This window comes from Tauraco erythrolophus, chromosome 24 (genome assembly GCF_009769465.1).
Source record: "Tauraco erythrolophus isolate bTauEry1 chromosome 24, bTauEry1.pri, whole genome shotgun sequence".
NCBI classification, from domain to species: Eukaryota; Metazoa; Chordata; class Aves; order Musophagiformes; family Musophagidae; genus Tauraco; species Tauraco erythrolophus.
The window spans coordinates 4,927,101-4,954,068 of NC_141488.1; the positions used below are offsets into that span (position 1 = coordinate 4,927,101).

Below are 26,968 nucleotides of genomic sequence, written 5' to 3' on the forward strand. Positions count from 1 at the left end.
TCCCCCTGAGTTAATCCATGCCTGGTATCTCTGAGCTGCACCATACCTCTGTTGCCCTGGTCTCCATTCCTAATGCCACCGTGTCAACCTCAGCACCTCCCTCAGATGCAAAGAACCTGAATACACGAGGCTGCTCTCCCACTGTGTCACACAGGGTGCTGGGAAGAGGCTACTCCAGAGCTCAAGGCTCCAGTTTGAACCTTCAGTTTTCACGTCTACACGTTACCAGCTACGGTCCCACTGTGCACTGATTGCCACTGCTGTCAACAAATGCCATCGCAAAGCCACAGGGCAGCTGACAGCTCAGAGCTGCCGCTGCCAAGGAGGTGTGGAGGGCACCGGCTACCAGGAAGGAGTTCCCACCTGCGCCGGGCTCTGCGCCTTTGCCCACAGGGCACCGGCGCTCACCACGAGTGTTTGGTCGTAACAGCAATGCTGTTCTCCGTGGTTCAACACAGTCCAGTCCTTGAGATCAGGCGTTTCCAGGTGATGCTGGGTCTCGCTGTTACACCAGTTTCACCACGGAGTCTGAACAGGAGCTGGAAAAACATGAGGGTGGGTGGCAAACCCAAGGCATATGCACTGAGAATGTTTGTAGATTCAAGTATTTTCACTCCTGTCAAAATTTGCTTCAACTCAAAAGGGTGGGTTATGTAAACTGGTATCACTTGAAACGTGGCCTCAAACCATCATCCAGAGCAAAGCTCCAGTCCTGGGACCGTCTGCATCTTAACATGAAGATCTCGCATGAAGATGAAGAAGAATTGCTGTAATCAAAATAGATCTCTTAAGTCTTTGGCCATCTCTGTGGGGCACTTGGGTGCCTCTGTGTTTAGGTCTGCAGGTATGGTTTTGCTCTTTGCAGTCCTTCCTTCAGGAACTGGAGGTAAGTTGCAGTTGAAGGGTCTTCAAAATTGGTTGAGAAACTAAAGATGCTACTTTCAACATCTTCAGGCTTCATCGAAGTAATGTCCAGGAAGTAGTTGGCATTGATATGGTGGACCTGGGAAAGAAAACAAGACGAGGAGAGGAGACTTTAAGGGCCAGAACAACTCCTGCTGACAGAATTCTCCTCGCTGAGCTGAAGCCACCCACCAGCCCACAGCCCTGCCTAGAGGGGAGCCACTAACGAGGCAGTGAGGAGTCACTGCACGCGTTACCAGTGCATCTGGCAAGCGCGGGGCACAATCGGATCAGCTCTGGCAGGTCCTCCACTGCAGACAGCCCGTCCGCTGACACACAGCACAGCGCCACGCTGTCAGGCATCAGGAACTGTCCTCGTTCTTCAAGTTCAAGGTGGAGGGGCTCTCGGGGGGGAACAGCAGAGCTGAAGCGTGTGGACTTGCTAATGGCTGATCTTCTGTGACAAACTTGGGGAATCAAGAGAAAGACGCATGTTCTAGAAGGTGCTGATAAGGAGAGATTTTCTCCAAAGCATGAGCACAAGGGAGAATGGGTTCAGGAAACGAGCTACGATGTCTTCCCAAAGGTCACTGACTCCAACCAAGGACAAGAAGGAAACAGGCAGACACTTGGTTCAAGCCCGATTGTTTCTCCCCTCTGCCCAGAGCTGCTGTTGTTCTGTCTCTGAATAAAAAGACATTTCAGATTTCTTGGTAGAGCTGCTGTCTGTCTGCCACAGCATCCCTGAGAGCACAGCACCCTGAGGCACTACAGCCCCACAAAGGCTCGAGGAGCCAGGGAATGGCTGGGGAGTGGACTCTCGCTTCAGGGTCTGCAGATGACCCTGGAAAGCACACATTTGGATGGGAAGAGCCAGCTAAAGGGGTAGCGAACGTACCACCGTGCCGTTGGGGAGGCAGATGATCATCTCCACAGGGAAGTTGTATTTCTCCAGGTGCAGGTCAGCCAGCTTGCTGTAGAACTCATTCTCTCTGTTGGTCTGTAAGGAGACCCCAAAGAAACATGTCTGCACACACTGAAACTCTATTCCCTTTCAGTCAGTCTCCCTCTCACTTTTCAGCTCTATTTCCTTCCCAACAATAAAATCACCCCATCGCTGGCAGTTCCCAGGCAAACCAACAGTCTGATCCCAGCTTTTCCCAGAGTCTCCACCTTTGTGACTGACCCCAGCTGACAGCATGGGCCCAGAGACAGGCTCGTAAGTGGGGAAAGGTACAACCAGGAGACTCGGGGTTCAGACAGTATTTGGTTGCTCCCTGGGTTACCAAGAAGTCCGTCTGTTGATGGCACAAACGGCCTTGGGCAGGGCTATCTCGCAGCGAAGCCTCTGGTTTAGCTTTGAATATTGGCACCATGACAGCGCGAAGGGGGTCACTGTGCCATTTTCTTAGCCTGCCTCCATCTGGTGTTCGCTTGGCCCCTGCAATCGCTAGAACACTAAGGGCTGGGAACCGAAATCCTCCACTGGCATAGGTGCGAGCTCCCTGCTCCTGCTGGGACTCCCGTGCCAAGCACCGCCTGCGTTCACCAGCACCGAACACGAAGAAGGCAGACGTGCCCGTGCCACTCACCTGCAGCTCCTCCAGCTCCTTCACCAGTGACCAGCTGCTAATGAAGCTCTCGTTCAGCAGGGCGAGGATGGGCGAACTTTCCAGGACGGTCTCCCGGAGAGTTCGCCCCGAACCTGACATAGGAAGAGAGGCAGACAGTGGTTTGCTGTGTTTCCTGAGCTGACTGTTGCCATGTTTGATGCCACCACGATGCCACTGCTGTGGCTGCTGTGGCAGCTGGCTTGGGCTCCCCCCAGCCAACCCCATTGTCTTTTTTCTGCTTTGTTGGCAGCTTTCCATAGCTTATTATTTCCAGTGTGTGCTGCTGGCAGAGAAGACTCACCAGAGCAGACCCCAGCCACTTGCAAGGCAACAGAAGGATGAGGACAAGCTTGCCGTGGAGGCTGACTGATGGGGTGCATTTAGGAAAGGACCAGGCCCTGCAGATCCACCCTGAGTCCCTCTTGCTGTTCATGCAGAGCAGAGCCCACGCACGCTGAAGAGTTAAGGGCAGACAGGACTAAAGATATCTGCCCTTCTCCCACCCATCACTCCTGCCCAATGTGGCATGGAAATTCTTAAGCATGTCTGTGGGGGAACAGCCACACATCAGGACAACGCCAAGCCCACATCTGGCTCTGGCTTCTCCTGTGCAGCTGTCAGGGACAAAGCAGAGAGCAGTGTCCCTTTTGCCCTGTAGATGCTGCCTCTGCCCAAGCAGACTGAGAGGGGAAGAGACAGGAGAAAGACCAGACCCATGCCTCCACCTCGACAAAAGCACTTGAATTAGCCAGTTGGTCTGGGGCTTGTTTTAAATAGATCTGCTCCTGCCACTGGGGACCTAAGCTCTGATCAGCAATTCCCCGCTTCCAGCCCTTTTCTCTTCAGCATCTTTAGTGCCAAAATGAGTAGCACGACATTTACCGCTGGCTCCTGACCAGCTCCCTGACCCCAGCTCCTCTCAGAGCCTGAACGAGGTACAACATTCCTCCAGCCACGCTGGGAATGTCCTCACCTCAGCAGGACTGGTCGTCCAGGGCTCCCCACAGCAGGATTGAGTGCACCAGCTTCTTCTCTGCTTTTGCTCTCTCAAAAGCTTGTGTGAAGGGAAGATAGGAGACCTGGAGGCAGAGAGACAGCTTGAGAACTCGACACAGAACAGCCCTTCTCAAACACGAGCACCGTCTGAAGGAACCAGACCTACCACATCCCACAGGTGACGCACACAGAGTTTAACCTGCAGTCATTCCTGCAGACTGAGGCAAATTACAACCGTGGTGCCATCCCCAGGGACAACCTCGTCTCCCAGTGAGACTGTGGCGAGCCCCTTACAGCACGCGGGCTGTTACTGGCACCCGCAGAGCCCCATCTTTACACACTGCAGAGAGCATCTGCACAACGGCGGGCAGGCTGTCTGCAAACGCACTTCGGCAGCCTGGGAAACCTGGTCTTGAGGTATTTATTACAAAACCTCACCAAAACAGCCTAAAAACTGGCTGGGAGAGACCCTGCACAGAGATTGTTCCAATCACTCGAACGAAGGGAACTTTATTAACATCTTGGCAGCTCAAAGGGACATTTGTAAGCTCAGGCACAAGGAGGCAGCCACTGAAACGTGTCCTTTCAGCCAAGGAAGCGGTGACAGGCAGTAGCCATCTGCTCCACAGGCTACTGGCATGTTAAATAGTTTGGGTCACCCAGTGCTATGAATTTGTGTCTCACTGCAGGCTGCAGAGGCACAGGCGGATTGTGTGTTTCCTGCTGATAAGGAAAGCTTGGTCCAAAGGTAGCTGAACGTTGCAAAAGGAACGCCAGAGGAAAACCATTTGTAAGCAGCGCGATTACCTGCCTCACTCAGAAATCGTGTTGGCAGCAGCTGATAAGAGGAAGGAAGGATGAGTCTGCATTTGCAATACAAGCCCGAGACACACGACATCTAGGCTTTGCTCCTGCCTGTGCTGTCTGTGACCCCAAACAGCCTTCCAGAGACACTGCACTCCCTCATCTGGAATCGAGAAGTCCATCAAGCCGCACAGGCAGTGCCTGGGAGGCACACGCTGAGCTGGGAGACCCTCACACCACTCTGAATGCTGATCAGGTCATGGCCTCTGATTGCTGCTGGTACTCGAGGTGACAGGGCATCCCAGTGAAGATGACCTGCCCCAAAGAAATGTGCCAAGGAAGAGCCTGGCTCCTTCCTCACCTTCTTAAACGGATACATGGCCACTTCCAGCTTCCGGGCTGCCTCTTCCCAGGGGATTTCCTGCTGCCAGGTTATGTCTTCGAACACAAACTGAATGGGCTCCCCTGAGGGATCCCTGCTGTCAATCACATTTCCGTTCTCATCGTGGATCACAGAGGGGATTGAAGGCCCTGTCGATTCCAGCTCCATCTGCAGGAGAACAGGCTGAGTCAGACATTGCAGGCATCCCACTCCTGGTTTTTCTGTACTCCAGGACAGGATAAAGACGCAAAGTAAGACTGCACATCTTCTAACAAAGATACAGCTTGATCTATTGCCTCCTGGAGCTGCACTTTACCAGTTGCAGATGTGTTTTATTGGGGAATAGCAGGAAAACAACCTAATTTCCTTCAGTTACTGTCTGCCTGTGCTCGCTAGATTGGAAACGCCTCTTCACTCCATGTTCCCACCTTCCCAGTGCAGATTTTCGACTCTGGGATACCAGATCCTTAAAATCACTGGGACCTGCAGCGCTAGTCTGAAGCTCTTGCCCAGATCAAGCAGAGCCCTCACACAGCCCGTGGCTAACCACGAGAGGGTGCAACAGGGAAAGCTGTTCAGGAACTTCCCTGTAGTTCAGTACTCTGGTACGTCTGAAATGATTTTGTCTCTTTTCCTGACTTCTGGCAATTAAAAAGAAACATGTATCTAGTTTAGGAGAAAATGGGACTGTTAAAATCAGGCATTCAAAATCCTGACTTATGTTTTCTGTCCCAAGAGATGGGATTACCACAGAAGAGAGGAATAACCTTAGGCAGTTTCTAAATTCAGACACGCTGTTGCTCATACACCCCTCTGGGCTCAGGGTCTGGGTTCAGGACCTGGGTTCAGCTCCTAATCTCCCCTCCCACCTGTCAGACAACTTTTTAAAAATGGAAGAAGTCACTTGACTCCAGGAGCTTAGGATTCAACCCACACAGCAGGGTCAAAAACCAAACCACCACAAGAACTGGCAATAGGGGACCACGTTGCTGCAGGGGATACGCACAGGTCAACAGAGATGATATTGTTATACTGAAATGTTCAAGAGAAACAGGGATAACTGAAGTTGTACAGCTCAGGGCCATGGCAGCATAAATCCCTGCTGAGATGCTGCACTGAGAGCGACTACCGACCTGAGGCAGATAACCTATATCCACTTCCATGTTGCTGCTTTCACTCGCCCCGTAGAGCCACTCCATATCAACGTTCAGAGACCTGCAAGGCGAACCCGATACGTTCAGAGTCATCGAAGGCTAAAGCTGTGTATGGGAAACCTCAAACAAGTAAGAACATCCAATGCCTCTCTCGCAGGGGCAGCACTGAAGCCCAGAGCCTCTGGCTCCTTGGAGATGACCGCGTTTCCCTGCACAAGACCAGCAACACCAGATCCCTGCTGGATCATGGCCCAGGCACCCACCCAACACTCTGGGCAAACGCCCTCACACCTTTAAGTACTGTCAAAGTAAGGAAGAGAGAGGTGTCTTTGCTCCCGCTTCCTTCCCAGCACTTAACTTGCATATTCTGATCCTGCTGAACTTTTAGAAGTGGTTTTTTGGAAGCAAAAGGCTTTTGTACAGGGTTACTGGCAGAGCTGTAAGTGTCTGCTTGCTGTAACAAATGTGCTGACAGAGCCACAGGGATTGAGTCGCCAGGGTAATGTTATAATAGAATTTTCACTTCAGCCGTCATGGGCAAAGAGATTTGAAGCTTCTTTCTCCTGAAACGCTTCCAGCTGCTTGCCAGAGAGCAGGAATAAGCTAGCGAGGAGATATGCAGACAAAACCTTAACCTGTGAAACACCAAGCAAAAAATATGTAGAAGCAAGAGCATCAGGCTTTGCCGAACTTTGGTGCTCTAAGCCAGGCACTGGGATTGCCAGGGGCTGCTCCCCACACCCTGCCCGTCTCTCCCCATCTTCCAAGTACCAAGGGACAGTTACCCTGAAATGGGTCAGGGATCCTCAGCAACTAGGAGAGATGCATTTGCCAGTTTTACAGGCAACTGCAGAGCAAAATTCACTCAGCTTTTCCAGGAACTTGGCTGAAAAGCATGAGCTAATCCATCACAGACACCCAAGGAGCCTTCTGCAGCTTGCAACAGGTATCTGACGTCTGCGAGAGTCCCTGCCAACAGCTGGGGGCTGCTGGGACAGGCCAAGGGGAGCAGGGCTTGCAGCAGTGCTGCTAACGAAGAAGTTGATGCCTGCCTCTGGGGCAGTATCAAGACAACTTTAATTCCTCATCCCTGTGTGTCTTCCCATGTGCCTGCAGGTACCTCCCTCTAAAGTGGCTGGCACAAGACAGCTCAAGCTTGGACGTTCAGTCGAAGCACGTGCCAGCTGCAGCCAGGCTGTGCAAGGACATCCATCCCCAAGCCCACGCTACACGTCCCCAGCAACCTGTGCCCTGCCTCTCCCTTGTCCCTCCTCTGTCCTTGTCATTCCCTGCCTCTTCCAAGCCAGATGCCCCCCAGACCTGCTGATAAACAGAGCTGTTCCTGAGAAATTGCACCAGAACCAGCTTAGAGAGCAACTGTATCTAGAGAATCGAGGACACGATGACCGTGATGACCGCTGGCAGAGGAGGATGTGTGAGGAAAACAGATAAGCAAAGAGCAGAACTAGCCTGCCCAAAGCTCAGACTGCAGATCTGCCCTCCCCACACGGGCCAGGATGCCCACACACTGCAAGGGAAGTGGCTGTCACTGCACTCCTATCTTCATAAGAAAAGAGCCCACCAGCCTGCCCCCACGCACAGCCCCCAGTTCTGCATGGGACAGGATCCCAGAGCCCCTGGGTTCCACTGGGCTTAACTTACAGCAATCCCCAAGTCTGTTCAGCACCCAGGAAGAGAGAGAAACAGCTGTACCTGTTGTTGGGGACGAAGAGCTTAAACTCTCGGACATGGGAAGAATCCTTGGAGAGGATGATGTGACCTGTGAACTGGCCTGGGGAAAACCAGAAAGGGAAGTCTGGTGGCTCGTTCAGCTGGAACTCAGCATGGATCCTGAAACGAGAAAGGAGCCATCAGCTGCAGTGCCGGGAGGAGAGAATGGATCATGCATTGCAGATGACAGCAGGCAGAAGCTATCTCCAGGCACCAGAAATTATGAAGCTAAATTGGGGCAGAGGTTCAGTTCAAAAAGATTTTCATGTCACGCAATGAAGAGGGTAAAAGACTGGGGCAGATCCCCTGGGTCAGGATCATCTCCGACACTGATGCCTTTTGGAACTAGGCAGTAAGTGTCCATCTAGGAAGGATGAATTACATTATCATTCATTGAAACAAGGAACAGACTAAGACCCACTCAGGCACCCTTTCAGCTTGATCAGGCAAATAAAAGCTGCATGTAACACTCCCACTAAAACAAAACAATTCCCCAGACTGTCCCCCTCGGAAAGGCGCTCCACCCCCCAGTTCACCAAAATCTAACAAATTTCTTGCTAATCAGACTCACCCCTTTCAGCCAGGGATAGCTCCAAACCGATGGTGATGGAGAAACGACTGCTGTCCTGCATCTGGGCAACAGTTCCTGCCTCACCAGGGACTTGGTTACACTGGGAGCAAAGGGGTCCTCTGTGCATCAGCAAAGCATCACCCACAGGCAAGAGCTGGCTGCGAACTACCCTCTTCCTCGAACTGCTTCACCTCCCTCCCAGCCAGGACACATCTGATCTTGCTTGGCAACACGACTGCACATGCAGTGACAGGCACACTCTCTGCCATGGCTCACAGCAGCCTTCTCCACTGCCCCGAGACACAGAACAAATTCAGAAGTCCCCCCAAGCCCTCCTCCAACACCCTGAACCCATGGCCTTACCTGAACGCTATGGTGTAGTAGAAGGTGCTGATGGCTTGAATGCAGGCCACAGCTCCTTGGGGAGCAAAGCGGGTTTTGACGAAGGGGCGTGGGTGGAACATGCTCAAAAGCTTGTGGATTATGATCTAGGGAAAGAATTGTAAGAGAGCAAAAATGAGAACGGTTCCTCCCCTGCAGGCCAGCTGCAGCTCCAAAGTAACTCCCCACCAGATCAGGAAGGCAAGAGAACTGCTGTGACTTAAAAATTAGCTCAGAGACCAACCTAATCACAAAACAAGGAGATAAAGCAAGAGACTGCTTTTAAAAATAAAACTGTTTTCCACGCTTTCTACGCTATTCCCATTGTTTGCAAGTTTCCATCATCCCAGCTGGTTGAATGTCTGAGCACAGTAAACTGATCTAGGAGGCTGCCTCCATCAATACTACTTAAGGCTTTGAAAGAGTGGGTATGTGATCAATGAACACAGCGGGCTGCAGAGGCCTATCAGCTATGCGATCACTAACACCCACCCGGGCGCCCGGGGGAGAACGCTACACACGCCTGGCTTTACCAACCACGTACACGTGGTGTTCCACTTGTCAATGAAACGTTCACCTCCGGGGTGGCACCTGGCAACTGTCCCACATGGCACAGTCACTCCATACAAGTGCTTGCTGAATAAACCCTTTCCCCTCCCTGCCTGAGAAAGATGAGCCTAAAACCCCAAACAATTAAACAAAGCAACATTTCAAGCCAGCCTCGCCTGGCCATGACAGACACCCAGGGCTTTTGCCTGCTCTCAGTTTTACCTCCAATTTCGGAGACGGTGCTCCTGGCTGTAAGCTGCAGCCTTTTTGCTCCCTTAGAAAGTCCAGGGAGATATAATGCAACAGCCTCGTCTGCTCTAGGGACTCCTGCAATTCATCTGGGCTAAGGCAGAACATTTATCCAAACTACCTCTCAGGAATACAGAAATTAAGTTTCGTATCTCACCTCTTTGCCCTTGGGAAGTGGAGGGTAAAATCTGTTGTTGGAAAGATAGCCAGTGAAGATGTTCAATTCACTAGGAATTATCCACCATGGATCCCCAAGATCCAGTTTGTTCTTTGGAGGAAGAAAGGCTTTAAACTGTCTGGCAAGCATCACACTCATAGGGGCTGCTGGGGCAGTCCAGTTCCTCAGCCCAGACAGGGCGACGTGAGAAATCTGTGAATGAAAGACACTATCAGCACCTAAATCGGACGCTTCAAACGTGCAGTAGTGCTGGTGCATCCGAGTAGGCTTTGGAGAAGAGGAAAAAAAAAAAAATCACGTTTTAAATTCTTCCTACCACCCAAAACACCACCAAGGAGTTCTGTCAACTTTCAATTCTGTGAGTACTAGGAAATGGGAGAGAGTGGCACAGATCACGTACCACCACTGCTTTTGGAATTAGCTCCAGGAGTGCCATCCCCAATGCCTGCTTCAAGCTGCCCAGGCATGGCGTGTTAACTGGGGCACAGTGCTGCTGAGCATGCTGAGAGCAATGAAAGCTGCAGAAAGCAGCGAGCTCGCTCTCAGAGCAAACCCCACAGGCTTCAGCAAGACCACCTCCCCCTCCTAACGGGCTAGCACTTATTCCTGGTGATGTTACTAACCCACTGGGTGTGTTTGTACTGGAATTTCTGGCCATACATATCCTGCGTGATACCTACACCCAAGAAACCGTCTTTGCTCTTCGTCATTGTTTCCATGACCAAAGGCTGGAATTTAGCCACAAGGGACAACGTCTCCCCGCTTGCATCAGGCGTCTCCTCCTCTTCAAATTCTGAGACGGGAGCAACCCCTAGACAAAGGGACAGGAATTTAAGCAGCTGTTTCCCCTCCCTTCCCTTTTAAGCAATTGTGAAGTGATTACACATTTATCCTGGCCCAGCTGTTCTTACACTGTGTGCAGCCGCAGAACTCAGACCCACCCTGGAGACCTGCTTGGGCTGCACGGATTAAAGGGGAGCCCTCCTTTTAGCGGAGGACCCTCCAAAGCCCAGGGCTCAGTTCAGCAGCCTCATTTCACCAAGGAGGGAGCAGAACACACACTTGAGCCAACTCGTTACAGCACAAGCAAACAGCTGTCTGCATCTCGACTGCGCCGGGAGCTCTCCCGTGCATTGTCATCACCAGGCTTCTTCCTGCTTGGCACCACCAGGAGACACTTGCCACACGCCGATGCGGTCTCCAAACACCATCTCTCCCAATTGCTATCTGAGAGAGACTGTTCCAGCCGGAGGAGCGCATGAATGAATTGCTGCGACTCACTAATAGCTTTGGCCCGGCCTGGGCTGAGCTGTATTTGTTGCATTCACCCATCCCAAATCCCCTTTAAGCTCCAGACAAAGTAACTTATGTACTTTGCTAGTCCAGCAATGGGATCTTCAGTCTTATAAAAACTCTACTTTGTGAAAGTGATGTCTAGTGCTTAAGCCTTTTCAAAAACATGCAAAGCTTAGCAGCCTCCCTTCATGGAAATGAGACCCAAAAGAGCACCCAGAAAAAAATAAGACACGAATAAAAACTGTTGAGTGTGTTATCTTTGGCGTTTGCTGGGTTTGTGCAGAGCTCTGCAAGGCAGACAGATACCCACCCGTCAGCTTCTCAGCTATCGGCTTGAACTCCTCCGGACTGAGGTACAGATCATTGTTTGTGTCCAGAGAAGAAAAGAGAAACAGCCCCTCATTCCCCAAGGACTTCAGTGCCAGCTCCTAGTTCGGGAAGAAGAGGCAAGTGAGAATTCATTCCCATCTTCTGCAAAAATTCCCTCTGGCCCCTCTCAGCTTCAATTTGCATTCTTTCCAGCACACAAACAGCCATCAAATCGAAAGACTAACACCCCTTGGCAGGATTTTGTGCTATTTACAATAGGGATCAGTGTCCAGGAACTGTTGGCATGAGCATATTAAAATTACATCTGGCTGAGTAACTCCAACTGGACCATTTGCTCAGTGTCAGCCTCAAAGTCTTTTTGTCAGAAAAATTTCCAACTTTTTCCAGATAGTTATTCCTAAACTTGCAGATATTCAGAGCACCTGGAGATGGTGATTTCTGTAATTACCTGACGTGCAGTGAAACAAAAGCACTCAAATACGTGACTATCCACGTTACAAAACCATAAAGGAAATGAACTGGGCTCTTGTAACTCCGCAGAAAGCAACTTAACTTACACCTGCACTGAGATCCACGCCAGCATCACCGCGCGCAACTGCCCTGACCTAGTCAGGTTCCCCTCCAAGTCTCCAGCCTCAAGACTGGAGGGACAGCCCCTTGCTCTGCCCACTCATTTGGCCATACACTGAGGAGCCACAAATCCCATAGTCTTCTTCAGAAACTTCTGCGAGATCCCAGCCACCCTGTGCCTCGGTTTCCCCTTCTGCAAACCCCACCCGGAGATCATCCAGTGGAAAACACCACTGAAATGCAAGGTTTCCCTTGGAGCTGTCTCAGAATGGCTCTAGATGCTCCTAGTCGTTTCCACTCCGCAGCACTCAGCACTGAAGAGAAAGGGACAACTTGGAGGCAGAACGAGAGAGCTCCACGGTGGTGAGAAAGGAGAAGAGACATGGAGCAAGTCTCTGTCCAGGCCACCTCACAGCCAGCCAGCCTGTGGCACATCCCCTGTGACCCCCTGTTTGGGGCAGCTTGCCCTGCCACCCCCGGAGAAGCCTGAAGCTGCACGGATAACCACTCTGCATTCTGCTGTTTAACCGTGTTTACTCTCTGCTGCCTGCAGCATCATCACCATCCCCAGAGCTCCGGAACTAGTTTATTTTCCATCTGTTGCCTGCCAGCCTGGAGCAGCACTAATGCAGCCTGGAAGGCTTTGCTCCTGCCAACTGCAGCAACAGAAGCACTTAAGAGCCTTCCAGGGCAGCTTCAGGTCTGAGACAGACAGAAATAAAGACCCTGGAATGCAAACCAGAGATGTGGAGCAGACCTGGCTCAGGAAAGACAAGGAGAGCGGGCAGGAATGACACGGCTGAGAAAAGGAACGGAGGAACAAAATGGTTATTTATCTATGCACAGGAACAATCCGCTCCGGACTGTCCATGTTCCTGGGGCCAAAATTGTGCCTTTGTTCCCCAAATGAATGGGGATGAACATCCTTGGCCCTGTAAGCAGATAACAACGTTCTCCTGAGCAGCTGCACTGCTCCCTAGCAGCCAGGTGCCAGGGTCATGCCACGAAGCCTTGGGCCAGGCTTCAGCACTCCTCTGGGCTCCGGATCTTGCTTGTGCACCGCACGCAACACATTGGCCTCGTGAGGGCCCGTGTCATCGCTCACTGTCTGGCAGAGAAGTGTGCAGGGAGCGCATGGTGGCTTCCTCCTCCACAGAGGAGGCTGTCCTGGATGAGTACTGAGCTCTGAAGAGACGGTCCATTTCCCAGTACTCTCCACGGCACATCCACCATTCCCTGCTGATGAATCTTTTAGAGCCTCTCTTCTCCTTGCACTTCGCAGACATGGACCTCAAGGGATGGGGGGCAAATGAGCGACAAAGTTTTTAGTTGGGCAGACCGCCTGCTGCTGTGGTATCAGGAAAAAGTGACGATCATTTACTTAAAAGGGGTGAAGGCAGAAAAACAACCAGTTACCCCCCCCCCCCGCCCCCAGAACAACGTCTCTGCCGGTGTTTAGGACAGCAGAGCACAAATTGGGGAATACAGGTGCCTGCTGTTGGACATCAGCATCCAAAAATCAACCTACAGCACGGTCCCATCTCCTCAGCCTGCACTTAAATAAGCAGTTATTTAAACTTTATTGCTTAAAGTTAAGCAATAAAACCCCATCAGCTGCAGAGCCATCCGATAATTATTCCTACCACCGCGGCTGGCAGATACGGTAGCTCTGCGGTCGGGCGACTTAGCTGCAGGCACACATGGCACACATGCCAGCAGCTGGCGGAACGCAGCCTCCCGGCTAATAGGCTCGGTACTGGGCTCCTGCAGGACACACCGCTGCCTCCGGAAACATTCACTTCCATGCTCGGAAAGCACGGTAGCTCAGCCTTGCCCGCGCCGGGGCCGCGGGGAGCGCCCACCCGGCCCGAGGTAAGGCCCCAACCATGGAGGAACAAAGACTTCTGCAGAGCACGTGCCAGTCCTGCTGCACTCAGGCAAAAGGCAGGACAAAAATTATGTTAAAAAGGGGGAGAGATGCCAGGCCTTGGCCTTTTGCTTTCTGATAATATCCACGTTAAAGAAAGCTCTCCAGAGCCTGTGGTTTTTTTACTTTTTTCTTTCTTATCTGGGACTGTAAGAAACAAAAAGTTTCCCCGTCTGTGCCAGAAGAGTAAGACTGAGCTTTTTCAGTCTTTTTCAGAGGAGGAGAGCTGTCATTTTCACAAAGAGTTTTCTTCTCCCACCTGCTCGTGGGTTGTTTAGCTAAACAAACATTTCCACGGAAAGTGACAAGACATATGTTTTAAGCAGGATGAAGGAAAAATAATAAAAAACCTGGGGCTGTTCACATTTTGTTCTCCTCTGGCGCCCAGACATCCAGGAAAAACAAAACCTCGGGAAGACCTGGCTTTGTGTCAGGCAGGGTGAGGCCCTCTCAGCCTGAGAAGGACTGTCCTGAATTTTTCTAATTAACTGCTTTGAGCCATTTTCCCCTTTTTGCAATGCAAGAAGAGACAAAGAGGCACCTTTTAAAAACCCTTGTCTTTTTACTATGGAAATATCAAGAAGGAGAAGTTTGCTCTTTTCTGTGAACCTTTTTAGATGTTCAAGGATGCCCGCCGAAGCGAAGAGCCGGGGGAGTACGGTCTGTAACAAAGACACGCTCCCTCCGAAGCACGCGGCATTTAAATTACACGGATTACAGTCAAAACCAACGTCAATCAGCCCAATTTGGAAAAAAAAAAAGCCAGCAACAAAACCCCTAAAAAAATCTTCCCGTTTTTCAGCTCACGTCCTCTGTTCTTTTGCTGCTTCTACAGTCAGGGCCCACGAGACCTGCATTTCTAGTGTGAAAAAAAGAAAATGGAAAAAAAAAAATATCTGAGGGTTTGGGGCCTTTTTTCCAGGAAGGAATAAAGCAGGAAGGAAAGACACCTTCAGAGGCCACGTTGAGAGCAGCTGTGAAGCGTGGTGCCAAGAGCAGGGCTGGGATCTGGTGCTCCCGCTCTCCATCTTCTGGCAGGAGCATCCAGCCTCAAGGGCGCCATCACTGCTGGCGCACTGTGGGTGTTCCAGCCCTGTGGTGGCCACCACAATCCCTGTGGCCACCTCAAGCCTAGTGGCCACCACAGCTCTACAAAACCACCGCCTGGCAGCAGCTACCTCAAGCCCATAGCCACTGGCATGTGACGAGTTCCACCGCTCAACAGTCCCCTCAGCCTGGCATTGGCCACCTCAAGCTTCGTAGCCGCCGATGCCTCGTTGCCCCCACAGCCTTGGCAGTGGCCACCTCAAGCTTCGTAGCCACTGATGCCTCGTTGCCACCACAGCCTTGGCAGCGGCCACCTCGAGCTTCACAGCAGCTGATGCCTGGTTGCCCCCTCAGCCTGGTGGTGGCCACCTAGAGCTTCGCAGCTGTTGATGCCTGGTTGCCCCCACAGCCTTGGCAGTGGCTGTCACAGCTTCGCGGTCCTCATAGCCTGGCGGTGGCCAGATCAAGCTCCACAGCTGCTGATACCTGGTTGTCCTCACAACCTAGCTGGTGGCTACCATGGTTTCACAGTCGTCACAGCTCGGTGGTGGCTACCTGAGCCCTGGCAGCCACCTCAAGACTGCAGCCACCAAAGCCTTGCAGCCATCACGACCCAGTGGCAGCCACCACAGCCTTGGGGTCCCCTTGGCCTGGTGACAGCCACCTCAACCCTGTTGGCTACCTCAACTGAGTAGCCACCGATGTGTGGCGGTCACCTCAGCCTGGCGGCAGCTATCTCACACCTCATGGCCACCTCAGTCTCAATGGCCACCAGTGCCTTGTGGTCACCTCAACCCCAGTGGACACTGCTGCCATGGCCACCTCAACCCTTGTGACCACCTATGTGTGGTGGTCCTCTTCAGCCCAGCAGTGGCCACCTCCACCCCAGTGGCCACCGATGCCTGGCGGTCACAACCCTGGTAGCCACCTCAACCCACCCGGTGGCCACTGATGCCAGGGAGTCACTTCAACTCTGTTGGTCCCCTCATGGCCACTACTGCCTGGTGATCATCTCAGTCTGCCTCAACCCCAGTAGCCACCTCAACACCAGTGGCCACCTCAACCCTGACGGCCCCTTCAGTGGCCCCCTTTGCCCACTGCTGGCCACTTCAGTGGCCCCTTTAGCACACTGCTGGCCACTTCAGTGGTCCTCTTAGCCCACTGCTGGTCACTTCAGTGGCCCCTTGAGCCCAGTGCTGGCCACTTCAGTGGTCCCTTTAGCCCACTGCTGGCCACTTCAGTGGCCCCCTTAGCCCACTGCTGGCCACTTCAGTGGCCCCGCTGGCTACCTCAACCCCAGCGGCATCCCCCTCAGCCCAGCAACATCCCCGCTGACCACCTCAACGCCCGCAGCCCCCTCCGCCGGGCGCCTCCCGCCATTTCATCCCTCCCTCCCCTCCGTGAGGGGCAGCGCGGCCTCACGACCGTCCTCCTCCATCTTCCCCCTCGCCCCTTCCCGTTACCTGCTGCCGGGCTGTCTCGGCGTCCCGGTAGTACTTAACGGCGACCAACGCCGCCAAAGCGGCGAGCGCCAGAGCCAAGCGCGGAGGGGCCGCGCCGGGACCCGCCATAGCCGCGTCTCTTCTCTCAGCGCTTCCCCGCCGCCATGGCCGCGCCGGCCGGGGGAGGCGTCAGGCGGGCAGCGCCCGGCGAGGAGGGGCCGGGGCCGGGTGGGAGCGTCCGTTCTCCCCGCGGGGGACCGGAGGAGGGGGAGAGGGGCCGGACGGGGGCCTCCGGCCCCCGTCCGGCCCCTCTCCCCCCCCTCCGGTCCCCTTTAGAGACCTTCATGGAGTCGGAGCCATCGCCGAGCCTCAGCCCCTCCCGCCACCACACCGCGATCCCCAAATTTCCAGTCATTTCTGTTCCTCTCTCTGCCACAGATCCCCACGTAACCCTTGAAGTTTTTGTCTTGCAGTGACAGTGCAAGCTTGGACCCGACCAGAGAGCCCAGCAACAGAATAAACTGGGTTTTTTGTAGCTCAGATCAGTGCTGCTACATCGGCATGGCCAAGGCAGGAAGGAGAAGGTTCCTCCTCCCAGCTGCACCATAGAAGAAAACGTTCATGAAACTCTGCCACTGTTCTTTGTTTTCCACCTCCACATCCATCAAAGAATCATAGAATGGTTGGGGTTGGAAGGGATCTCAAAGACCATCCAGTTCCAAGCCCCCTGCCATGGGCAGGGACACCCTCCACTACACCAGGTTGCTCAAAGCCTCATCCAACCTGGCCTTGAAAGAACCAGTGCTTAGGCCGTGGGGAGGAGATGGGGAGGAATTGAATTAACAGATCACTGAAATGATGTCTGGGAGCAGAGACAGGTGTGAATGAGTTAAGCACTGAAGCACTTTAAGCAGATGTACTTTACAACTTTCCGGGCTCATTAGGTTGGGCAGTGAGGTGTGGAGAGCTTTTGCTTACCTCAAATAACCTAGCGAATACCTTCAGAGCAGAAAATGTAACAGGACGAGATAGCTTTGAAACAGGATAAATGTACTTGGGTGTCTGGGAAATGAGCAAGAGCAAGAGGTGATATGAGATGACAAAGCCTGCAGACACCGAGATGGAGAAGGAGACCTGACAGGGCGGCTGGCAGAGCCAAAATGATACCATTTAGACAGAAGCACAGGGGCTCATTTTACATCTGAACCATTACCAGTGTCACCAGCGACCATATAAAGATGACAAACGGATGAATTATTTGATAGGAAAAAGAATGAAAGACAAAAGGTGAAATAATTCAGGGCATCTGCTGGGAACTAATCCTCCTCAAAGGAGAACCAAACCAACAACTCGTGGCTCTACACTGCTGGTTGTTGAGATTACAAATCACAGTGCTCAGGAAGAATTTTAAATATCCAGACATCTGCTGTGTGGCCCACTCAGGCACACTTGTACCAAAGAAATCCTCGTGACAGAGAAATAACAAGGAAGACTTCCACCAAGAAAAATCACCCAGCAGATTTCCCCTTTGCTGGCAGGGAGAGAGTCCAGCTGAAAATAAGAAAAATAGTGAGAAATTGGTAGCAAGGATGAAAAACTTGGAGCGACTCTTTTTTTGCAGAAGAGGGATTGGTTTTCCATATGTCGGAGTACACGTAACTCCGTGTTCCATGGTGGCACGTCGCAAGAGCAGAGAAACCTTGTCCTCGTTTAAATTGATGGCCCCGTTCCCATAGCCTGAAGCCCTGGCCCGTTTTGAAGTCAGTGATCGTGGTGTAATGGAGGGCAGCGTTAAAATCTGAGCTCTGCGCACAAATGGAGAAAGCACCTGGAAACACAAACCCCCTGAGGAAGCAAGTCCCGACCAGACTGAGGCCCCAAAACATTAATCCTCCGGAAAACAGTAAGGAACGCGGAGTATCCAAGCCTGGCTTCACGTGGGGCTTTTCAAAGAGAGGAAGAAAACCAGAGGTGTGTTTACTGCAGAAGAGGGGCTTGTATCCTGCTCCGGGGATGCACTGTGACAAGGCTTCACAGCCATGGAAAACACAGATCAGCCCAGAAAGAGAACAGCCAGCAAAGGCTGCAGAGTGAAACACTGTCTGACTGAGACATTTCAAAGTAGACTGTTTAGTTGAAGAGAGCCAATGCCTACCAAATTCCCATGGGCTTGCATTCCCAGCTCCCCCTTGGCCTTTCCTAGTCAGTAGGAAGCAGTTCAATCTGGAGGGTCGCTCACAGTTCTGACACTCGCTGGCTCTCACTGAGCAAAAGCATTTACAATGCAGGGGCGTTTTAGCGAGAGGATTCCCAATTACAGCACGGTACGTTTTTGAGGCTCCATAGGGAACGAAGCCAAAGACCCCAACGGGATCAGAAGTAACTGCTGAAACTTTGAAACTGCTCGCACTGGGATGCGCTTACTGGATGCATCACATCTGAAACAATCAGAGAAACACATCCGATCAAAATGGATGTGGAAAAATAAGACGACTGCCAGGCTTTTGAATTCAATAACCAATTCTGCTGAAAGCCTTCCAAGGGAATTTAATAAAGTCATAAAAAATGAAGTGTGAGTTACAAAAAGATGTGTTTGTTTTGTGGATAGTTTTGTCTTATCTCCTTGTATGGTCAGGTGACACCAGCCGGCCATTCCACAAGCGATAGTTATTAGTTCCCATCTCTGCCACTAACACAACTTTCTTTTATCGGAACTTCATTTACAGGAAATTCCTTCTGACATAAAATAGGGCCACATGACCCGATGGTGAAAATTAACATGGTAATCACAGCTCCTGAATCTGAATGTAACAGGGGAAATGGGAAAGAACCTAGGCTGGTCACATTTCCTCCTGAGGTGACTCAAAAATAGAAAAAAACCTATCATAAATCAACAACACAATTCCCGCTGGTGTCCCACATGGCTGAGACTGAAAGGCAGGAAAGCGGCTCAAAGACACACATCTTCCCAGATCCTCTCCAACAGACATTTAAAACCAAACCTCTGGTTCAAACGTAGCACCCCATTTATTTATCTACTCCAAGCATGAAAACAAAGGGGTTCCCATCTGGACAAACACAAGAAGTCCCACCACCCCCACCCAGCAGGAGGCTTACGGGTGGGTGCAAGGGAGGTGAATCCCAGAGCCTGTATCCATGCACAGGGCTCCCAGAGTTGGGGGCTCTGCTCGAGCAGGAGCACCCAGCCAAGGCCCGAGGTGTGCTGAGCAGCGAGGAGACACAGCAGTGGGGCAAACGCTTCTGCTACCTGCATTGCCGTAGGACAGAAAAATCCCAGCCGTGGATCAGGGCCAGGCCTTGGAACAAAGCTGATCCTTGGAACAAGTCTTTACTCCTGCTAAACACGTGCATGCTTAACTCGACGCCTGTGATGAATCTGCCGGCCTCGGGGGTTTAACTGGGGATCTGTGAGCACAGGCAGAAGTATTTGCACAACTGGGCTCTGTGAGAGTGGAAATTTTCAAGCATGGCTGTCTGCAACAAAAAGCTTTCCTTGTGGCTGGTGCTGAGCTCCATCCGTCTTAGTAAGCAAAACTTACGGATAAGCTTTCCGTCGTCAGGCACGCTGGATAACTGAAAACCTTCCCTGTTTGTGATGCAGCCAGCGAACTGCAGGAGAGCAGCAGCTCTCCTGGAGAAGTGTATGTGGCTTTACTAATACCATTCTTGCTCACTTGTGTGGAAGAGAAAACAAGAGCAGAGTTTTAATGTAACACCAAGGATCTATTTCTAAAGGAAACTAGAACTGTGCTATTTACTTTGGGGATTTAAATTTTGCCAGGCAAAGCGTTTTGAGTTACTCCAAGAGCAGGACATTTTTACTTATGGAATTCCCTTAATCAATCGTAAAAATCCTCTGAGCTAAACCTGCTTCCCAGTATCCAAATGTTTATTTACCAATAACAATTCCTCTAGGCCAAGCTCACCAGCCAGTATCTTTATCCCCGGAATAATGCTAAGTCCCCATCTGACAACCCTGTTCTCCTGGGGAATTACAAAGGCATGAATTTAGAAACACACTTTTTGTTTTCACAACTTGCTCAAAGCAATTTTATCTTCCCAAGTTGCTGAACGAACCAATTATCAAGAGAACATCACAAGAACGAACGAAACGTCCCATCACCACGGGCCAGGCAGCTTTGTGGCGACCAGAGGAAAGGCTGCTGGGAGAAAGGACGTGGATCCCAGATCCAGCCCTTCCTTGAGAACTGTTGAGCAGGTACTCACGAGTGCCCAGGTCAGAACAAGAGCGGTGTGTGAACATCTCTGCACGGTCATCCTGCTTGTTCAGTGGCAGGATGCATGGAAGAATCTGGCTTCAATTGTTCCCTTTCTTTTACTTCTGTTACTTCATTCCAGAAACAATGTATACCAAAGAGCAAACTTGGCTGGAGATTCTTTATTTTTTGCTAGAAAAATACGACATTTAGTATAACTCCTGCTAACTCATATCAGATGGTGAACAAGCCATTTGAGAGAGCTGCTGCAGATGGGAATTGCTGTCCATACACTGGCTGGATTACTCTGGAAATCAACATCTATTGTGAAATACTCTTGAAATCAACCAGCATTGTCACCCAGTTATTCCAAGAATGATGTAACAGGTCTTTGACAGATGGCTTTAAAGAGGATCAACCCAAACATGCTTTTTCTTTTACAAGACTTTTATTCTGTTTCACAGATTTGACTATTACAGCAGTGAAATTATTACAAGTGACTCATAACATTTAGTTTCAAATAAAAGTAGAAAAACACAAAAACGATAAGGAAAAGTTAAATGAGATGTGATGTGTGATAAATGTGTTTTAAGAGCACAGAAGAAGTATATAAAAATACATCAGGATCAAGAATTTTGCAGACAGCTTTTGATTTAGTTACAATTTTGACACCACAATCACAGAATCACAGAATGGTTGAGGCTGGCAGGAACCTCTGGAGGTCACCTGGTCCAAACCCCCTGCTCAGGCAGGGCCACCCAGAGCCAGTTGCCCAGGATTGTGTCCGGGCAGCTTTGGAGTATCTCCAAGGATGGAGACTCCACATTCTCCCTGGGCAACCTGTGCCAGCGCTTGGTCACCCTCAGAGTAAAAAAGTGTTTCCTCATGTTCAGAGGGACCTTCCTGTGTTTCAGTTTGTGCCCATTGCCTCTGGTCCTGTCACTGGGCACCACTGGAAGAAGCCTGGCTCTGTCCTCTTTGCCTCCTCCCTTCAGGTATTTATATACATTAATAAAATCCACCCCTGAGCCTTCTCTTCTCTAGGCTGAACAGTCCCAGCTCCCTCAGCCTTTCCTCACAGGAGAGATGCTCCAGTCTCTTAATGATCTTTGTGGCCCTTGGTTGGACTCTCTCCAGTATGTCCATGTCCCTCCTGTACTGAGGAGCCCAGAACTGGACACAATACTCCAGGTGTGGCCTCACCAGTGCTGAGGAGAGGAGAAGGACCGCCTCCCTCGCCTTGCTGGCAATACTTTGTCTAATGATACCATTAGACTTCTTTGCAGCAAGGGCACACTGCTGGCTCATGAATTTGGTGTCCACAGGACTCCTAGGTCCTTTTCAGCCAAGCTGCTTTCCAGCCAGGTGCCCCAGCATATATCAGTGCATGGGGTCGTTCCCTCCCAGGTGCAGGACTTTGCCCTTCTGCTTGCTGAACTTCATTACGTTCTCATCAGCCCACTTCTCCAGCCTGTTGGGGTCCATCTGGATGGCAGCATGACCCTCTGGCTTTGATCAGTCACCCCTTCTAGTTTTGTGTCATCAGAAAACTTGCTGAGGGTACACTCTGCTCCATCATCCAGATCATTAATGAAGATGTTAGACAGGACTGGACCCGGTATTGACCCCTGGGGTACTCCACTAGTTACTGGCCTCTAACTAGACTTCATGCCACTGATCACCACCTCTATGCTCAGTCTTCAACCCACCTCACTGTCTTCTCATTCACCCCGTACATCAACAGGTTGTCTATGAAGATTTTCTGGGAGACTGTGTCAAAAGCTTTCCCGAAGTCCACGTAGACAGTATCTGCTGCTCTCCCCTCATCTACCAGGCCAGTCTATCGTAGAAGTTTATCAAGCTGGTCAAGCACGACTTCCACTTGGTGAAGCCATGCTGGCTACTCCTGAAGGTCATTTGTGTGCCTGGAAATGGTTTCCAGGATTAGGTGCTCCACCTCCTTCCCAGTGTTTAGGCTGGAGCTGATGAGCTTGTACTTCCCTGGGTCCTCCTTCAAGACAGGAATGACATTTGCTTTCCTCCAGTCTTTGGGCACTTCTCCCAGTTGCCATGATCAATCGAAGATCATCGAGAGTGCCCTTGCAATGACATCTGCCAGGTCCCTCAGCACTTGTGGGTGCATCCCTTCAGGGCCCATGGACTTACATATGTTCAGTTTGCTTAAATATTCCATGACCTGATCGTCTTCCACCAGGGGTACATTTTCCTTGCTCCAGCCTTTCCCCCTGGTGTCTAGAACCAGGGATTTCTGAAGGCCGATCTCGCTAGTAAAAGTCACTGAGGCAAAGGCGGTATTTGGTATTTCAACCTCTTTCATGTCCTATGTAACGAGGTCTCCTGTCTTGCTGAGCAGTGGACCCACATTTTCTTAATCTTCTTTAACCACCTATGTTCTTATAGAGGCCTTTCTTGTTGTCTTTGACATTCCTGGCTGAATTGAATTCCATTTGGGCTTTAGCTTTCCTAACTTCAGCCCTGGATGCTCAGACAATGTTTCTGTAGCCCTCCAAGGTTACCCATCCTTGCTTCCACCCTCTGTATGCTTCCTTTTTGTGTCTGAGTTTAGCTAGGAGTTCTCTGTTCATCCATGCAGGCCTCCTGGCACTTTTGCCTGACTTCCTGCTCATTGGAATGGAACTCTCTTGTGCTTGGATGACATGATTCTTGAATATTGACTGGCTTTCTCAGGGCCCTCTTCCCTCCAGGGTCCTATCCCAAGAGACTCTTCCAAGCAGATCTTTGAAGAGGCCAAAGTCTGCTCTCCTGAAGTCCAAGGTTGTAAACTTGCTCTTCACCCTCCTTCCTGCCCTCAGGATCCTGAACTCCACTGTCTCATGGTCACTGCAACCAAAGCTGCTTTTGATGTTCATGTTCCAAATGAGCCTCTCTTGTTGGTGACTATGGGGTTCAGCACGGCACCCCTCTTTGTTGTTGGCTCCTCTGTCACTTGGAGAAGGAAGTCATCATCAATCCACTTAAGGAACCTCCTGGATAGCTTATGTCCTGCTGTGTTGTCTCTCCATCAGATACCGGGGTGGCTGAAGTCCCCCATGAAGACCAGGGCCTGCAAATTCGAACCTGGGGCCGCTCCTGCCTGTTTGTAGAGGGTCTGATCCCCTTGTTCTTCCTGGTCAGGTGGCCTACTGCAGACACTCACTACAATGTCACCTTGACCTGTCCTCTCTTTAATCCTAACCCATAAACTCTCAGTCAGCTCCTCATTCATCCCCAGGCAGAGCTCCACGCACTCCAGCTGCTCTCACATGAAAGGCAACTCCCCTTCCTCGTCCTCCTATCCTGTCCTCCCCAAAGAGCCTAGAAAGCCTACTGCCTAGAAAGCACAGTATATTGAAAACTGTTCATTGGAAAGGTGATAAATCCAAGAGTATATAAAAGGCAAAAACGAAACAGAAAAACGAAAGGAGGATGTGTGTGTATATGACGTCTCTTTTATGGCAAACTTCCAGTCCTTTGGCCACTATAAAGCAAAGTCAGTGGATTTCATATAAATTCTCTGTATAAAGGAATGTCTATGAACTGTGTACAATATGGCCCAGAATAAACATCTCATCATCAGGCTAACAGAGCTCCTCACAGAGGAAAAGAAGGTGCTTTTGTCACGGTTTCATCTTCCCAATATAATACTGTCCGGAATTGGACTAGTGCCCCAAAATACCATTTTAGGAACAACGCGAATTCCTTTAATGGAAAGGAAATGCAGTAACCCGCCGACACTGCAGAAGCAGGGCGCTGGGCACCGGCCTCGCTACTGCACACTTGCTTTAAAGTTCGTGTGGTTGACTGGCAGGGGGTGAGCCTCTGTGTTGAACACCCAGTCGTCCAGGGACAGCACGTCATCTTCACAGAACAGAAGATAGAGGTACCTGGAGCCGTAAGGCAAGGGTGGGCGGGAAGATGGACACAAAGAGAGATTAAAGGAAACTCCAGTGGGACTCCACGCACGCACAAGCAAGCACTGTCAGCAGGACTGTGATGGGGGCTGCCATTGGCCTCAGCTGCCACGTTTTCCCAACTGCCTGCCTCCCTCTCCTGCTGGAAACTACCACCCCTGGTGCAAAACAGGATGGGCATCTGTGCTCAGCCACTCCACAATCATCAGCTCATGCTACCAGCAATGGCAGATCTGCACCAAGGGGCAGCAAATTCATGCCATAGTCACGCCTCCTCTGTGTGCAGGACATTAACCTGGCAGAGGGAAAGCTGTCTCTTAAACCATCAGAGCTAAGGGAGCTCTGCAACCAGAGCCTCCAAATTACAGCAGCTTGAGATCACAGGAAGAGTCCTTTACATCCAGCACATGAGCAGAAACCTCGAGAGTGCCAGACACAGCAGTGGTTCTACAGGATGAAACCACCAAAGCTTTGCAGCACCCATAGCCTTGCCCAGTGCTCCCCACAGAGGATAAGACTTCGCCCTTATCATCACGGACTTATTAAGCAGACAAGAGTGTTGATGCTGTGGGAATCAGGCTACTCTGAAAGGCTTCTGTGATACCAGACTTACTTCAGAGTCTCTGCGAGGAAAAAACTCTGTTGCATGTTGTCATGGGTTGGGGTTGTGGTGTAAACATCTCTGATGCCAGAAAAACCAGCTTCTACTCTACAGTGTTTTTCCAGGGCCTGAGAAAGGAAAAGAAAACTCAGTAACACACAATAGCACGGAGTAACTCATTAATCATCATCCGCTGCGTTACAAGTCAGCTTTACAAATCAAATTCCGGGTTTAGAGTAGCCGCCGTCTCTCACTGAAGAGCAGGGTGATTACTCCAGACTCCAGGAATAAAGCTAGTTCTAACAAAAAGCAAGAGACCTGCCTAAGTTAGCAGACTGATTGACCCTGGCGTGACACACATAGCAAAACCAGATCTCAAGTGGCAACTCTAGCTGTTTGCAGAGCCTCTTTTCCAAGGCAGTATACAAACGACAGTCCTGCCACTGAAACACGGCCCCTGCTAGCATGTGGGGCAGCAGCCAACGGGCTATTGCACGGGCTAGGAAGAGGTGACTGACTTTCTGGCTGGGAGGTCTTTGTGGGAAGAAGACCAGACAAAAGGCAAAGGCAGGTTTGCTGATTTTCCCTGGGCAACTACGCAGTAGTTCTGAGCAGTCCAGATATTTCAAATAGAAGGTTGACTCCTTTTTGCAGAGGGCCGTTACATTGATGGCAGGTTTCGCTGTCTGCAGCACTCCTCTCCATAAACCTCCACTGTTTGGTCTGACTGGTTTTAGTGTAGCCCAAAAGGGAGAAGAAAACATTCACAATGATCAACAGAGAGGCCACAAGAAATTGAGCTATTTTGTGCATTCCTACCCCATTGCTAATGTGTCTGAGCGTCTAACACAATTTAAATAATTTCTGCTCTTTCTGTTGACCCAAGGAAAGATTTTTGTAAGAATCCAGCAGCCTGTAAGAGTCATTACTGCGAGCTTTCCAACCATACCTTCACAACCTCCCAGCCCCACTGCCTGTACTTGGGATCGTGTGTCAGCCGCCACATGTACATGTAGCTTTCTACCACTTCTGGGCGTAGGATGTAGTAGCGCTCGCTGAGTCTGGTTGCCATGGCTTCAGTTCCAGCATCAAAGCGAAAAGCTTCGGGGCCCAGTTTGGTATCTAGACAAGATCACACAGATGCAATGATCAGTTTGAGGAGAAAACAAGCAAACATACTGTTTAAGTGCTTTTATGCTGCTCAGGTTGGCAACATTTAACTAAGGCTTGCATGAGGTCAGAGGAGCAGATCGGTTACGCCGTGTATCAGGATCAACCTCACAGCTGATGTCAAAGTAGGGGCAACTTCACAGAGTGCATGAGCTGTGCCCACTGCCACGCCAGGTGTTGCTCATTCTGTGGTACCAACTAGGTGAGGATAAAGTGTTTCTGAGGGTGGATACAACTGACAAAACAGGCTTGCACCAGGTTTGAGTGTGGAGAGGGCAGGTACAAATCTCCTTCATGTCCTAGCACTTTTGCTGGGATGGTATTTGCTCCCAGGAACTGCACTGCCCCTGACCCTGAGAGCAGAGTTTGTCACTGAAGAAAAACTCAGAACCCAAAGGAGAGAGAACAGAGAGGCAGATCCTGTCGTAAAGCCTCAAAGAGACAAAACATTCAAAGGAAAATGTAGCCATGCAGCTGACCCTGCCATCACAGAGACATGGATACACTGCTCCCACGCAGGGGCCTTGTTTCACAATTATCAGTCCGCCAGGCTGAGCCAGTTTGCCTGCACTGCGGCAGGGAGGCTGTAAGAAGTGGTACCTGGGACCTGCAGTTGCTTCTTCTGCCTTTCCTCCTGGTCCACTAGCAGCCTCTTCGAAAAGAAGACATCAGGATGATGGAGAAGGCTTAATCAACTTCACTGATGTTTTATGAGTAAAGCATTAAGAGTACATTGGTCTTTTTGAATGTCCCTTGCATGAGAATCTCAGTCTCTTGCAAGCATTAGCTAGTACACAGATCCCTCCTTTCAAACCCAACCTTCTCTCTATCCAAAAACCAGGGCAACTGAGCACTAAGAGGTTGCTTATGATCATGCCAGGTTTCTCTTGGTGCACCCAAGTGT

At 50.9% G+C, this 26,968-nt stretch overlaps 2 protein-coding genes across 2 annotated transcripts in view; both read right to left on the reverse strand.

The window, feature by feature from the left end:
* Positions 1–409: 409 nt before the first annotated feature.
* Positions 410–16,252, reverse strand: SELENON (selenoprotein N). Its single transcript, XM_086626143.1, has 12 exons — positions 16,145–16,252; positions 11,118–11,235; positions 10,192–10,322; positions 9,491–9,703; positions 8,518–8,642; positions 7,566–7,703; positions 5,832–5,913; positions 4,678–4,866; positions 3,490–3,595; positions 2,496–2,608; positions 1,802–1,903; positions 410–1,003 (listed from the first exon to the last, which is right to left on the reverse strand). Exons 1-12 carry the CDS (start codon positions 16,250–16,252, stop codon positions 833–835), a joined length of 1,596 nt encoding a protein of 531 aa, XP_086482269.1. The 3' UTR covers positions 410–832.
* A 4,457-nt stretch (positions 16,253–20,709) lies between these two features.
* MAN1C1 (mannosidase alpha class 1C member 1) overlaps positions 20,710–26,968 on the reverse strand; it is a 66,823-nt gene continuing 60,564 nt past the window's right edge. Inside the window, exons 11-13 of the mRNA XM_086625946.1 lie at positions 25,844–26,016; positions 24,907–25,022; positions 20,710–24,266 (exon numbers count right to left, since the gene is read on the reverse strand). Of these exons, the coding sequence (XP_086482072.1) occupies positions 24,149–24,266; positions 24,907–25,022; positions 25,844–26,016 (407 nt within the window). The 3' untranslated portion in view covers positions 20,710–24,148. The remainder of the gene's footprint in view (positions 24,267–24,906; positions 25,023–25,843; positions 26,017–26,968) is intronic.